The sequence below is a fragment of the Capsella rubella genome, unplaced genomic scaffold, assembly GCF_000375325.1.
Source record: "Capsella rubella cultivar Monte Gargano unplaced genomic scaffold, Caprub1_0 scaffold_1, whole genome shotgun sequence".
Lineage (NCBI taxonomy): Eukaryota > Viridiplantae > Streptophyta > Magnoliopsida > Brassicales > Brassicaceae > Capsella > Capsella rubella.
The window spans coordinates 16,114,143-16,129,698 of NW_006238923.1; the positions used below are offsets into that span (position 1 = coordinate 16,114,143).

General features: G+C 32.0%; 3 protein-coding genes, 2 long non-coding RNA genes and 1 pseudogene across 5 annotated transcripts in view; 2 read left to right on the forward strand and 4 right to left on the reverse strand.

The window, feature by feature from the left end:
* The window catches only part of LOC17900255, a 13,564-nt gene extending 6,203 nt beyond the window's left edge, over nt 1–7,361 (reverse strand). The window contains exon 1 of the long non-coding RNA XR_002832481.1: nt 7,322–7,361. This is a non-coding gene — a long non-coding RNA (uncharacterized LOC17900255). The remainder of the gene's footprint in view (nt 1–7,321) is intronic.
* Nucleotides 1,979–2,455, forward strand: LOC17898647. Its single transcript, XM_023777210.1, has one exon. It carries the CDS (start codon nt 2,065–2,067, stop codon nt 2,356–2,358), a length of 294 nt encoding a protein of 97 aa, XP_023632978.1. The 5' UTR covers nt 1,979–2,064; the 3' UTR covers nt 2,359–2,455.
* LOC17899363 lies at nt 3,747–4,827 on the reverse strand (annotated as a pseudogene).
* Nucleotides 7,362–8,422: 1,061 nt separating the features above from the next.
* Nucleotides 8,423–8,777, forward strand: LOC17899840. The gene has a single exon (XM_006305738.2). The coding sequence runs from the start codon at nt 8,481–8,483 to the stop codon at nt 8,775–8,777; it is 297 nt and encodes a 98-aa protein (XP_006305800.1). The 5' UTR covers nt 8,423–8,480.
* Nucleotides 8,778–9,202: 425 nt separating this feature from the next.
* LOC111828684 lies at nt 9,203–11,292 on the reverse strand. The gene is made up of 4 exons (XR_002832486.1): nt 11,166–11,292; nt 10,613–10,803; nt 10,451–10,512; nt 9,203–9,494 (listed from the first exon to the last, which is right to left on the reverse strand). It is a non-coding gene; the product is annotated as an uncharacterized LOC111828684 (long non-coding RNA).
* A 2,743-nt stretch (nt 11,293–14,035) lies between these two features.
* LOC17898488 (putative F-box protein At1g47790) lies at nt 14,036–15,137 on the reverse strand. Its single transcript, XM_023777208.1, is given in 2 exon segments — nt 14,036–14,883; nt 14,885–15,137. Coding segments are annotated over 2 exon segments (873 nt in total). The 5' UTR covers nt 15,008–15,137; the 3' UTR covers nt 14,036–14,133.
* Between the last annotated feature and the right edge of the window lie 419 nt (nt 15,138–15,556).

The following is a 15,556-nucleotide window of genomic DNA, read 5'->3' on the forward strand; positions in this document are numbered from 1 at the left end:
TATTTTTAATTAAACCAAATATCTAACACATTTAGTCATATACTTTAATTCATACTTGAAATCCACGCTTTACTATTAAATTGTAACTTAAATTATATAATCTTTCAATTGACTATTTGTTTCCTCCATTCAATTTCAGTTAACACACTATAAAATATAATTATAACTCCTCTAATTTAATTATTTTAGAATTATAACTTACATCATATTTTATCCTATAAATATTCATTGTTACATCCTCGTCCACCATATCTGATATTCTCAATATTTCTTTATTTAATTTATAATGTTCTTGCATGGGTTGAAAGCTCAATTAAGATATCATTGTAAGAGCTTGATTATATATTTGGTTAAAACTTTTGTTTTCAATTATATTTCTTCTTTATTTTATGTACTTCTTCATTTTTTCATTGTTTTATACTATTAAATATATAATACATATGTATAATAATATTTTATGGCTATAAGGAAATTACTTTATCGATGGGATTCAAAACTATTGATTTCTGACCATCGCACCATAAGAAAATCAAGCTAAATAAACCATCTTCATTGTTTTACTTTATATGTTTTTTTCTTTCTCACAAATTCATGTATATTTATTTTATTTTCAAAGTATGTAATTATTTTAACAAAATAATTTTTGGTTATATTCAAACCAATTTGTAAGACATTGAAATAAAGAAAAATTTTATACACAAATAAAGGTAATTTGTGTGTATATTTATAAGTTTACACACATATATGGATAAATTTTAACATTTTTAGTGGTTGTTTTGATAAAGTTTGAAAAGGGGGTAAATTTAAAAAGTGGTATTTTTAAAAGGGTATTTTCTAAATTCTCCCAAAATCATTCCTATTTTTATCATTAACAATATTATTGTTTTATCAAAAAATACTTAAAAGCACAAAAAAAATTACTATCAAAATTGAACAATTAATCAACGAATAAATTCAAAAGATATGGATGTATGCTTCTATTGTATGATTTAAATAAATAAAATGTAAAAATGTCATAAACATTAAAATTTATTTAATCTATTTTTATAAGTAATAAATAAATTAAAATAATTAAATAAATATACAACAACCCGCGCATATGCGCGGGAAATTACCTAGTATATATAAACAAAGTTTTATATTTTCTTACCATATCAAATAATGTTTATTTTCAATATGAAATAAAGGTATTTATATGATTCAAATATTTATAGTAAATTAGTTAAAAATTATTTTTAATTAATTAAAAACAACTACAATTAAATAAATTAATGGTTATGAACCTAAAATTATTTAAAATAAATTATTTTTGATTTGAATAATGAAAATGAGCAGTAGAGTGAATTAGAATTACTAGTTGACACATTAAACCATTTAAAACATTATTTTAATGAAATAATTTTTATTAAAGGTTAACCATATGGTTATGGTTGATAACGGTTACTTTTTATAACCATGACTAATTTATTTTTACGGTTAACGGTTACAAATTTTAACTGTTTTATACGGTTACGGTTTAAAAATAGTTCAGTTACGGGTAAATTACGGTTAATATTAGATTTTGGTCATGCCTACATTAAACTTAAAGTAATGGAACGATAATATTGTGGCTTTGTAAACTTATTTTTCATATTTTATACCGAATTAAAGTATCAAGACCGACATATAAATTATACAAAGATTGGCGAATGGCACAGAGTTATTAGCATACCGGATTTACTGATATTTGTAAGTTTTTATTTAATCTAATTATTTAATTCGATTTATTATTTGATATTTGTAATTTTTAATTTATATAAATATTCAAGTTTTTGTAAAAAATAATAAAATTTTAATTATTAAAAAACTTATTTTACCAAAATCATCGAGAATTTATGGACAAGAAAAACAAAGCAAAACTCGTAATCGCTCATAATTAATTGTCGGCTTCATCGTCCTTTTGCTTCTTCTTCCACCAAAATTAACTTTTTCCAGTAACGAAGCTAAATTAAAATTCGTTATTAGGGTTCTGCTCCTACTACGCCGTAATTTTGATTCCTTTAGTTTTTTGATTTCAGGGTCGATATGGAGATTGAGAGAAACGTTTCAGTCCCTGGTAAGAAGAATCTAGTTAAAGTCGAGTTCAAGCTTGGGACAGAGAGCTACATCATTGATTCATCAAACAAGGGTGATACTGTATTGGACCAATTGGTTTCGATGAAAGTTGAAAGTATGAAGATACTTAAAGATTTTATCACAAAGCATAATGTTCCAGATGATGATGATGTCCCCGACCAAATCTTGTCTGATGATGAAGAAGGTGATGATGTTGCTTCTCCTGTAATATGTCCTGTGAAACCTAAGAAGACAAAGATTTGAGTTCGTTTTTAGTTATCACTACTGTCTTGTTAGCTGGTGATTTGATCTTGAACCTTTGTCAAATTTTGTTAACAGTTTTGGGGTTTTCTAGAGAGAATTATGAGGTTTTGGATCTTGCTAGTTGGAATTTAGAAATGGTGTTACTGAGTTTATTACTGGAGATAGGTGATTGCATTGCTTGAGAAGAGCAAATCCATTGAATGATGCAGTTTCTTATCTCTGACGGATATAGTTGAGTTATTCAATAGCTCTACATGGAACTTCATCGAGACTCTTAGAACACTAAAGGGAAATGCTTGACTCGTATTATGGTATTAGGGGTATTGGACAAGAAACGTAGATGATACATATTTCCTGTGAGTCTTGTGTTTAGATATTGTTTAGTGTTGTGTTCAATTGAGTGGTAGACTTTGAACCTCTGTTAATTTTGCTGTTTGTGCAACAGTTTTGTTTGTCTAAGAAGAATATGATAACTTGGGTAAAACTATGGAAATGGGGTTTCTAAATTCTTACTTGGAGGTTGACTGTGTTGTGAAGAGCAAAGCATTGAGAGTTCATTATCTTGTTGAAGAGCTTGGGAGCTTTAGTGAGACTGGAAGAGCTTTAAGAGAACCAGAGGATAATGCTTGACTCGATATACTTAACAGAACCATGGTATTAATGGAATTAGATAAATGACTGATAGGTTCTGGTTTATTGGTTAGTGTTTGTGTTTATGTGCTCGATTGATTTGGGAACTAGTAAAGTCTCTCCTGGTTAAGTTGCGTTTGCTAGCTCAGTAAGTGTAACTTACTAGAATTGCAGAGTTGGGTGGTTAGAAAAGATACATGACTGATAAGCCATGACGGATAGTGTTTGTTTAACTTACTAGAGTTGCAGAGTTGGGTAGTTAGAAAAGAGATACATGACGGAGAACCCCTGGTTTATCTGTATTGGTTAGTCACTTACCGTTAGTGTATGTGTTCATGTGTGCTTAGATATTGTAGGACCTTGCAAAGTGTCTCTCTGTAAAGATGTGTTTTGCCAGCTCAGTAAGTCTTACTTGTTAGAGTTGAAGAGTTGGGGTTGGTAAGAAAAGTTCTCGTGTTGTTCCTGTGTTAATTCACTGCAATATAAGAGTTTCTAGGACCTGATGAATTAGGACCAATGGAAGACAGAGATGGTTTGGGCAATAGCCAAGGCCAGAGACATGGGCTAATGAATAGTTCACCGATGATCTTTAAAGCTGTTTCATAAATCAATTTATCAAAGAAAGTTGGATTTTGTTCACATTCCTCACGATTAGTCTTTCTATTTTGTTGATAATTTGACAGTTACTATAGTTAAGTATCCTCTCAGACTCAGATCGTATATTTGTGATGTGATACCGAAGTTCTGCGAAACAACCATTTTATACAGAATTCAATGTCTGCGATAAATAGAAACCTCACTAGTTGAAACGAAAATCACAGATAAACAAATTTTGGATGAATGAAAACAGCAGAATCATTCCTATATCATTCACAATCTTAACACCAACATTGTCTTCAACTCATCAAAGCATCGCTAAGCTCCAGCCACGCCACGAAATAAAAAGAGAAAAACAGATGGACTAGCACGCATTAACCATTACTACTCCATCTTCTCGAGTTCTGACATCCTTTCGATGATCGCCTGCAAGTAAAAATTTGTTGCCAGCATATAAAAAGTTTAGCGGTTGAGCAAAGGAATGTGTTAGTGAAAGAGGAAAGCCTGAAACAAAAATCCATACCCTTTTGCTTGTTTCTTGGAGCTCCCCAGCAAGAATGAATTCATCGAGTATCAGATACACCTTTTAAATGAATCACAGAGAATTGATAGCAAGTATTAGAGTACAAAAACAGATCAAATCTAGACACACAGAAGCATCCACATAGTTAGACACAAATGGGGAATGCAGATATATATTTATCTAACGGGTCATGATGGTCAGCTTAGAATTGGGATGAATACAATGAGACGAGAACGAAGCTAGCTTTTGATTTTAGCAAACACAAGCTTTCATTTGATAGACCGTTAGAAGCATCTTGGATAAAAATCTTCAGATTACCCTTAAAAACATTTACACTAAACTTGTTCAAAGCACCTAAGTAGAGAAATGATGAAGCAAAAATCCCAGGTTTATTCGAAATCAGTGGTTATACAGCATCATAAGCTAAACTTTAAGGGTTAAAGGATCCAAAGAAGCAGTTTTTGAGAAACTAAATATAAAAAGAGTAAGAGCAACAAAAGAGGTTTGGTACCTTGTGGAAATTAAACACCAAATCTAGCTCACAGACATTGCTGAAGAAATGGTCCAAAATCTCCACAAACAAATGGATACACTCCAGGTAAGCCAACTCATTTTCGGTTATATCCACGCACACGGAGAAAAACAATCTAGTATATTACCTTGTGTGTTCTAAACTGAAAATAGTTGCAGAACAGTTTTCTCATTCTAGCTCACAGAACAATATTGGTTTCTTAATCACCATTTCATGTCTCATAAGACACATATCTACTTCTCTATACAGATATTGAATGAGTTGGATTACTTCTACCTCAGCTTATAACAACATCTCAAACAACAACTAATACCTCAACCAGAGAAACTTCGCAGATTCGAATTCGACAGAGCAATGCTCCTATACTGTGCTAGTATCAACAGCCCTAAATATCATATACAAAACCTGGATTAAGAATCATATGCATTCCTACAATCTTGGTTCTTACTCACCTAATTTTCATGTCTCATTAAGGTTTTTTCAAGTTCTCTATAAAGATCTTAATACTAGAAAACTCAGCTCCAATGCCTCAACTGAAGAAATTTTTCATAATATCTACAAAAGCAATGGTTTTTTCAATCAAATCTACCATATAGTCTCTGGAGAACCCTAATCTCAATTGCGACTTTTATGTTTAAGATTGAAAACTTTTAAACCAAAATCGGCTTTGTTGGTTAAAACCGATCTTTCTAGAATTTTAAGTTTTCGATTTTGAACCAAACGTAAAAAAGTCCGTCGAAAATACAACTCCTTACTTGAAATCATACCGTTTGTGTTCAGCCTCCATAACTCCATAGAGAGAAAAACGATTAGCTTAGCTTCTATCATGATTTAAAAATTATATTTGAATACTAATCTTTGTGTTCATGTTAATTCATCATCGTATAATTTTTCTTTCATGTTCGTGTAGTGTTTATTTAGGAAGCAAGATAAACAATTCCTACAGCTTTGTCTAACCTTACTTCACCTTTTGAATCAGTTATATTCTCTAAGTTTATTTGTTTTATTTTCATTGGAATAATTTTCTAATTATTACGTTTGCTAATTATTGAACATGATCTTATAAAAGTCGTTACGTCGGGCTTGGAAAACATGGAAATATCTTGTAAACTTAAAATATCATGTGTCGCCAATAAATAATTATATAAGTATGTAGATTGGAAAACATCAACAAATCTCATTGAATAACACAAATCAGTATGAAAGAGTTCGATGTTAGGTCCGGTTTGTTTTCAACATATTTAAACTTTTCAAATTTTGTATGTTATAACTTTTCAAAATCAAAAATTTACTTAAAAGTTATAACTTTACTTAAATTATAAAAAACCTTAAACCTAAGCGTTAAATTTTTTACAATACGTGATAGCATGTTGAACTTACACACCACTGACGGACCACAAAGGGACTGGATGCTCGGCCCGATTTGTTTTCAACGTATTAAAATTTAACACTTAGATTCAACCAAAAAAAGATCATATTTAATTATTAAAAATTAAAACTATTTTTACTTGAAATTTGAATTTAAAAACCTTGATATTTAGTTGTAAAACAGGAATATAGAAATGTAATTCATAAAATATTTTTTTCTTTATGTATCTTTTTATATCGAAATCAATTTTTCTTAATTTATTTAATTTTTTAAAAGTTAGAAAAGTTGAGATATTACCTGTGATATTTAAGAATCCTGAAGGCTACAGCGACTCAAACGGTGGTCGTTTCTGAATTTTGCTAAACGTAATACAAAAACAAACCCATCAGCGCATTTCATAATTGTCAAAAAATCAAATTACTTTGATAAAACTAAAGACAACTATCACGAACCTGCTTATAAATATTCTCCTAGTCTCTAATGACTGAAGAAAACAGAGGATCGATGGAGATCATCATAAAGACATTCATCGAGCCTTGAGTCACCATCGAACCTTCTCCACCCTGAAACAAAAGCATAAGACTCAGTTCAAAACAAAGAGATGAATGATAAATATGATACGTGAATCACAAGGCTATAACATGTTTGATGATGAACTAAAAAGTACACAAAATGGCTTGCATTTGCATCAATCCAAAATCGTATATGCATTTACACACACCTATGAGATTCAGTTCTTTAAGTTGCAGAGAGGTAGTAATTATTCTATATGTGGTCGAGAAGCAACATGAGCTCAGTAGTAATAAAATAAAACAATGTCAATGGAAACTCGCAAATCAAATCAGTATACCTCAGGTTATGAATGTAGTAATGCTGATACTACATGATCCTTCTTCTTTCTTGATAATTGTGAGGAAGTCCTCTTGATCCAAATCTTTATGAACTATAGAAAAACCTGCAAAGAAGAGAACAACAACAGAGAAGAACATCAAAGACCTGCAAAGACAATATATATATACAAATATAACTAAAATCAAAAACAAGAGAACAACAACAACAGAGAAGTAGAAACTAATAGGTCTGAAACAAACAAACCTCCTCCTATCAAAAGGTCTGCAACTTCCTTGTCTACAGATCAATGGATTTGTCAGAAAACCATAGCTAACACTGTAACGCTCACATACAAATACATATAACTCTAACAGTTAAGCAACAGAGGAATTCTAACACAGAAATACACAAAAAATCATATAAGAAGGAGACAGAGAGAAGCACGAATACTCATTACAAAACCAAAGAGAGGAATACTAACCAAATACGTGAATCATCATAAGGCAAACATTGGCTTCCAGATTCAATGAAGACACAAATCGAATCAAAACAACTGTAATTCCAAAAGGCAAAAGAATGATGATTGCTACATAATAAACTCCTAAGACACAAGACCATATGCACAGAGAGGAACAAGAAGAGATAGAGCTGTACCGTGAAGGGAAAAGAGGAAGCAAGAGCACCACCATGAGGACGAAGCAGAGGTAGATAGATCCCAAAGACGAACCAGAAGAAGAGGAACCAAAAGCAGAGGTTAGATCGCCACCACGTCTCAAGCCTCAGCATTCTATGATCGCCCTGTTTGCATATCTTGATCATCAAACCGAATCTCACAACAACAAATCAACCAGAGAAAAGCTATAAAGGTAGAAGCTTTACACCAACGATGAATCAGAGATTCGATGGCGAAGAGGGTTATGCTTTGTTGTTCGACAAGAGAGAACGAACTAAGGATATTGATTTGTTGAAGAGAAAGAAGAAGAAGTGAGAGAAACAGAGAATTTTGATTTCTCGATCAAAAGGAAGAACGGAGAAGAAGAAAGTTTGAGAAGCTTTGAGTTGTTTAACAAAAAAGAAGAAGCTTTGAATTGACAGAAAGAGTTTTTTTAATTAAAAGAAAAGGAAACTGATGAGATCACAATCACAACGGTTATATTAATACCGAGATTTTGTTTCTGTTAAAGTTTCTTCATCACAACGGTAACATTTTGAACTTGTTAATTTTAAAAGAGAATTTACTGAAAAATATATAACTGTAATTTATAAACCTTCAGTTATACTATTAATTCATTGAAAAATCCTAGAACTATTTTATTGACCTATTCTGGAGGAGTTATTTTACTAATTATTTCATAAAAAATGTTAATTATCAGACCAAGTTTTATATAATAAGTTTCTCCTTAACACTACGCATGACCACGGTTACGGTTTATTAACCATCGATTACGGTTATAAATTTTCCTTAACCATAACTTTAACCTTTATGTATACGGTTACGGTTACGGTTATTTGATGATCATGATATAGATAATATTATAAACTTTTTCCGGTAACGAAGCTAAACTAAAATTCATTATTAGGGTTCTGCTCCTACAACGCCGTAATTTTGATTGCTTTAGTTTTTTGAATTCAGGTTCGATATGGAGATTGAGAGAAACGTTTCAGTCCCTGGTAAGAAGAATCTAGTTAAAGTCGAGTTCAAGCTTGGGACAGAGAGCTACATCATTGATTCATCAAACAAGGGTGATACTGTGTTGGACCAATTGGTTTCGATGAAAGTTGAAAGTATGAAGATACTTAAAGATTTTATCATAAAGCTTAATGTTCCAGATGATGATGATGTTCCCGACCAAATCTTGTCTGATGATGAAGAAGGTGATGATGATGTTGCTTCTCCTGTAATATGTCCTGTGAAACCTAAGAAGACAAAGATTTGACTTCTTTTTTTATTTATCGCTACATGTCTTGTTAAATCTTGAACCGTTGTCAAATCTGACTGTTTGTGTAACAGTTTTGGGTTTTCGAAGGAGAATTAAGAGGCTTTGGATCTTGCTAGTTGGAATTTAGATATTGTGTTACTGAGGTTTTACTGTAGATTGGAATTCAGATACACCTTTTAATTGAAATCACAGAGAAATAGTAGCAAAGTATTAGAGTACAAACACAGATCAAATCTAGACACACAGAAGCATCCACATAGTTAGACACAAATGGGGAATGCTTTTAAGAATGCTGCATATATATATTTGAATTACACACTTTTATTGGGATGAATACAATGAGACGAGAACGAAGATAGCTTTTGATTTTAGCAAACACAAGCTTTCATTTGATAGACCGTTAGAAGCTTCTTGGATGAAAATCTTCAGATTACCATTAAAAACATTTACACTAAACTTGTTCAAAACTTCTAAGCAGAGAAATGACGAAGCAACATCCCAGGTTTATTCGAAATCAGTGGTTATACAACATCATAAGCTAAACTTTAAGGGTTAAATGATCCAAAGAAGCAGTTAGAGAAACCAAATATAAAAAGAGTAAGAGCAACAAAGGAGGTTTGGTACCTTGTGGAAATTAAACACCAAACGTAAAAAAGTCCGTCGAAAATACAACTCCTTACTTGAAATCCTAAAGTTTGTGTTCATCCTCCATAACTCCATAGAGAGAAAAACGATTAGCTTAGCTTCTATCATGATTAAAAAAATTATATTTGAATACTAATCTTTGTGTTTCATGTTATTCATCATCATATAATTTTCCTTTCATGTTCGTGTAGTGCTTATTTAGAAAGCAAGATAAACAATTCCTACAACTTTGTCTAACCTTACATCACCTTTTGAATCAGTTATATTCTCTAAGTTTATTTGTTTTATTTTCATTGGAATAACTTTTTTTCTTCTAATTATTACGTTGGCTAATTATTGAACATGATTTTATAAAAGGCGTTACGTTGGACATGGAAAACATGGAAATATCGTGTAAACTTAAAATATTATGCGGCGCCAATAAATAATTATATAAGTATGTAGCTTGGAAAAAATCAACAACTCCCATTGAATATCACAAATCAGTATGGACCACAAAGAGAGTTTGATGCAAGGTCCTGTTTGTTTTCAACCAATTTAAATTTAACACTTATATTTTTTTTAAAGAAAAACATTTTGTATGTTATTGTTAAAAATCAAAACTGTACTTAAAAATTATAACTTTACTTAAACTATAAAAAGACCTTAAAACCTAAGCGTTAATTTTTTTACAATACGTGATAACATGTTGAACTTATACACCACTGACGGACCACAAAAGGACTGGATGCTCGGCCCAATTTGTTTTCAACGTATTAAAATTTAACACTTAGATTTAACCCAAAAATAAAAGATTATTAATAATTAAAACTATTTTGCTTGAAATTGATTTAAAAAAACCTTGATATTTAGTTGTAAATCAGGAAAATAGAAATGAAAAAAAAAACATAAAATATTTTCTTCTTTATGTATATTTTTAAATCAAAATCAATTGCTCTTAATTTAATTTTTTATGTATATTTTTAAATCAAAATCAATTGCTCTTAATTTAATTTTTTTTTTAAGTTAGAAAAGTTGAAATATACCTGTTATATTTAAGTATCCTGAGGGATGAGGCGACTCAGTCCGTGGTCGTTTCTAAAGTTTGCTACACGTAAGTAGAAAACAAACCCATCAGCTCATTTCATAATCGTCAAAAATTGAATTACTTTGATAAAACTAAAGACAACTATTACGATTTTACGAACCTGCTAATAGCCTAATACCTCTCTGTTCCTCTCTTCAATATATATAAATCCTCCTATAAATTTTCTCCGAAGGTGTCTCAGTGGCTTGATAGCCTTAGATTCAATATCTTGTGACATCGATCTTGACTGAAGAAAACAGAGGATCGATGGAGATCATCATAAAGACATTCATCGAACCTTGAGTCTCCACCCTGAAACAACAACATAACCAAGTACACAACATTCATTATCTAACACTGAATACACAAAACCATATAAGACGACATACAGAGTAAGACAGAGAACCACAAATACTTTGTTCAAAACAAAGAGATGAATAATATATATAATACGTGACTCACAAGGCTATAACATGTTTGATGATGAACTAAAAAGTACACAAGATGGCTTGCATTTGCATCAATCCAAAATCGTATATGCATTTACACACACCTATGAGATTCAGTTCTTTAAGTTGCAGACAGGTAATAATAAGTCTATATGTGGTCGAGAAGCAACATGGGCTATTAAATAAAACAATGCCAATGGAAACTCCCAAATCAAATCAGTATACCTTAGGTTATGAATGTAGTAACACTGATACTACATGATCCTTCTTCTTTTTTGAAACTTGTGAGGAAGTCCTCTTGATCAAATCTTCATGAACTATAGAAAACAACATCAATGACCTGCAAAGACAATGTATATATATACTAATAACCAAAATCAAAACAAAGAGAACAACAACAACCGAGAAGTAGAACTTAATAGCCCACCAAGAACAAGCATACCTTCTCCTATCAAAAGGTCTGAAAAATCATATAAGAATTCTATATGTGGTCGAGAAGACAGAGAGAACCGAGATTCAGTTCTGTATGTTGCAAACATGTAATAATAATTCTATATGTGGTCGAGAAGCAACATGAGCTATTAAGTAAAACAGATGCCAAACTCGCAAATCAGATCAGTATACCTCAGGTTATGAATGTAGTAATGCTAATGGTACATGATCCTTCTCCTTTTTGATAATTGTGAGGAAGTCCTCTTGATCCAAATCTTCATGAACTATAGAGAACAACATCAAAGACCTGCAAAGACAATGTTTATATACTAATAACTAAAATCAAAACTAAGAGAACAACAACAAAAGCAGAGAAGTAGAAACTAATAGCTCACCAAGAACAAGCATACCTTCTCCTATCAAAAGGTCTGAAAAACCAATGGATTTGTAATATATAACTAAGCAAAAGAGGAATTCTAACACAGGAATACACAAAAAATCATATAAGAATACTCATTACAAAACCAAAGAGAGGAATACTAACCAAATACGTGAATCATAAGTCCAACATTGGCTTCCATCAATCGTATATACATATACACTTATGAGATTGTAATTCCAAACAAACTGTATAACACTGGACACAAATCAAATCAAATCAATTGTAATTCCAAAAGGCCAACATGATTAAAGAACTAAATAGTATCAAAAATTGGCTTCCATCAATCGTATACTCTTATGAGATTCAGTTCTGTATGTAGCAGACATGTCATTCTATGTGGTCGGGAATACGCTTATGAGATTCAATGAAGACACAAATCGAATCAAATCAATTGTAATTCCAAAAGGCCAAAGAATGATGATGATTGCTACATAATAAACTCCTAAAAATTGGATAAAAGTTCTCAACTTGTAAGAGACAAGACATCAACAACAAGACCATATCCAGCACAGAGGAACAAGAAGAGATAGAGCGGTACCTTGAAGGACAAGAGGAAGCAAGAGCACCACAGAGGTTAGATCCCAAAGACGAACCGGAAGAAGAGGAACCAAAAACAGAGGTTAGAATCCAAAGACGAACCAGAAGAAGAGGAACCAAAAGCCTCGATCATCACCACCATGTCTCAAGCCTCAGCATTCTATGATCATCAAACCGAATCTCACAACAACAAATCAACCAGAGAAAAGCTATAAAGGTATAAGCTTTACACCAACGATGAATCAGAGAATCGAAGGCGAAGAGGGTTATGCTTTGTTGTCCGACAAGAGAGAACAGAGAACTAAGGAGATTGATTTGTAGGGTTTCGAAGAAGAAGAAGAAAGAACGGAGAAGCGTTGAGTTGAGAGAAACAGAAAATTTTGATTTCTCGATCAAAAGGAAGAACGGAGAAGAAGAAGCGTTGAGTTGAGAGAGAAACAGAGTAAATTTTTAATATTTATAAGCAAAATTAATTAAGAGGTTAATTAAAAGAAAAGGAAATTGATAATATCACAATCACAACGGTTATATTATTATGAGTTTAAGCAAATCAATACGAGATTTTGTTTTTGTTTCGGTATTATTACATTTATTATACAACGGTCATCTTTCCTAATTTCAGCATTTTTGAACCTTGTTAATTTTAAAAGAGAATTTAGCTAAAAGATATAATTTGTAAACCGTAAGTTATAATATTGATTCATTGAAAAATCCTAGAACTATTTTATTGACCTATTCTTGAGGAGTTATTTTACTTATTGTTTTATGAAAAAAATGTAAATTATTCAAAACTAAGTTTTATATAATAAGTTCTCCATTACACTTAAAATAACAAACAAAAATATTGTCGTTTTGTCGACTTATTTTGCATGTTTTATACCAAATAGAAGTATCGAGACCGGCAGAGAATGTATACAAACAATGGCGAATGGCACGGACAGGGCCGAGGATTGATATAAATGAGCGTGCCGGGTTTGCTGATTTCTCGGTTTCGTGCGGAAGGGAATAGATCCAAGGTTGTGGAATTGGTTGATTCGACAAGAAGAAAGATGGTTGGGATGTATTTATTGACGCTAAAATTATGGTCTGACTGTTTTGGGGTTCAGTGGTGGCCTTCTTGTAATTGTGGGTTACATTGTTGGTTGCAATGTGTGGCTCCTTAGAGAGTATCCTGTTATATGTGTGCTATTTTGTTTGTATCTCGTTTTAAAGCACCCCATTATGTTTGTTTTCTCATTAGATTTTTACGGATATTTGTTGCATTTACTAGGTTATGAGCTCGCGCGGGGAACTGTTCAAATTGAACATGGTATTTTTCCTCTTTATCGGCTTTTTCTTTTACATTATATTTCCAATGAAAATATTGTATTGGTTGCTTTTACTATTTGGTATTTTATCATGTCCTCTAGAAGCTTCTTTTTGGATCATATGCATCATCCAGTTTGTTAAAAGATTCCTGTTTTTGTATTATACAATATTGAGTAAGACAAAATTGTATCTAATCATCACATTCTATAAAATGAGATACAAATGCAGAACATGTGTAAAATTAACACAAAAATAACATGTAACTAATTAATGATCAAGTCGTTTCATGTAGGTTCAAATTTGTGGCGAAGTGATCATAGGGTTTGGGTGTTGCATCTAAAATTTAGATGGCTTTTGTGTCGTGCTGCTCACTTTAACTTCAAAATAAGGTATATGCGAATCTTTGAACAATTCATGCTTTTTTTTACCAAACTGGTAATGAACCAATTTATATTACATAGTAAGCGATTCTATTCATTCATTGAGTTTCTGACTATTCATTCTCTTCCGTCCGGTTTCGTCGTTATCAACAAAAGCTAACCTCCCCTCATAGCTTATCAACATGTCCCTATAAATACCCGATGGTAAATCTATCATACCAAATTTTTCTAATCTAACATGAAAACTTATTGTAACCCAAACATTCTTATGATAAATATCTACTACATAATATATAACACCCTTGATGCATCGACCAAACGTATTGTAGTCCGAATAATGGTTATGGTTGGTTTTGACTGTTCTCCATGATTCTTGACCTGATCCCAATGTTAACACACGACACACTCCAGAACTTCTTAAATAAGGTATGCACATTACTTTGTGTTTACCTTCGACCGGATCATATCCTAAAAAAACTCTTACATAACACCAGCTCTTTTCGGGTTTCGGCAAGGTTAATAACTCTTTCTTGCTAGGGTTCCAAACTACAGGGGCTCCTGATACTTGAAAACAGATCAAGCCATGGACAGATTCCGTAGGGGGCAAGTAACATTGTCCTTGCGGGAATTTCATATGGTAACGATAAATAGGCTGAGAACAAGAGTAAGAAGAGTTCTGATTATCTTGAGGGATTGAGGAAACAAAAAGCTTCCCATCTGCTATAACGCAGACAAGAAGACTCGGCTGCAGTGTTGAGAAGAACCGAGTCTCGAAAGAGCGGATGAAATATGAGTCGGTGGTGATTGATGACCATAGCTTCGATACGCAACGGAATCTCAAAACATGATCTCGAAGGCAGCCTTAAGAGTATTTCTGAGTTTAGATCTTTAGGAAAGGACGACGGAAGTTTCAATTGCTTTCTTCTTTTTCGGTTGCCTTTTCTCTTCTTCTTTTTTGGTTTCTCCATCTTTTTTTTTTTTTGTCAAAACCCTAAATTTGTTAGGCTGTGTAGCGCAGACCATTCAAAGTCACTATATATTCTGCTAATTGTTTGTGGTAGCACTTATCTAATATATTAAAAGAGTAGTCATCAGTCTCAAGTTCGCTCTCAAAAACGGATTACCTTTTTACCCTTAATGAAAAATATATTTCGTCTCCAAAAAGCCGACTTTTATGTTTAAGATCGAAAACTTTTAAGATCGAAAACTTTTTAAGCCGGCTTTGTTGGTTTAAACCGATCTTTTTAAAATTTTTAAGTTTTCGATTTTAAACCAAACGTAAAAAAGTCCGTGGAAAATAAAACTCCTTACTTGAAACCCTACCGTTTGTGTTTAGCCTCTATAACTCCATAGAGAGAAAAACGATTAGCTTAGCTCTATCAGGATAAAAAATTTATATTTGAATACTAATCTTGTTTATAATTTAGCTTCATGTTTATAATTTTTATTTCTTGTTCGTGTAGTGCTTATAGAAAGCAAGATAAACAATTCCTACAGTTTTTTCTAACCTTACTTCA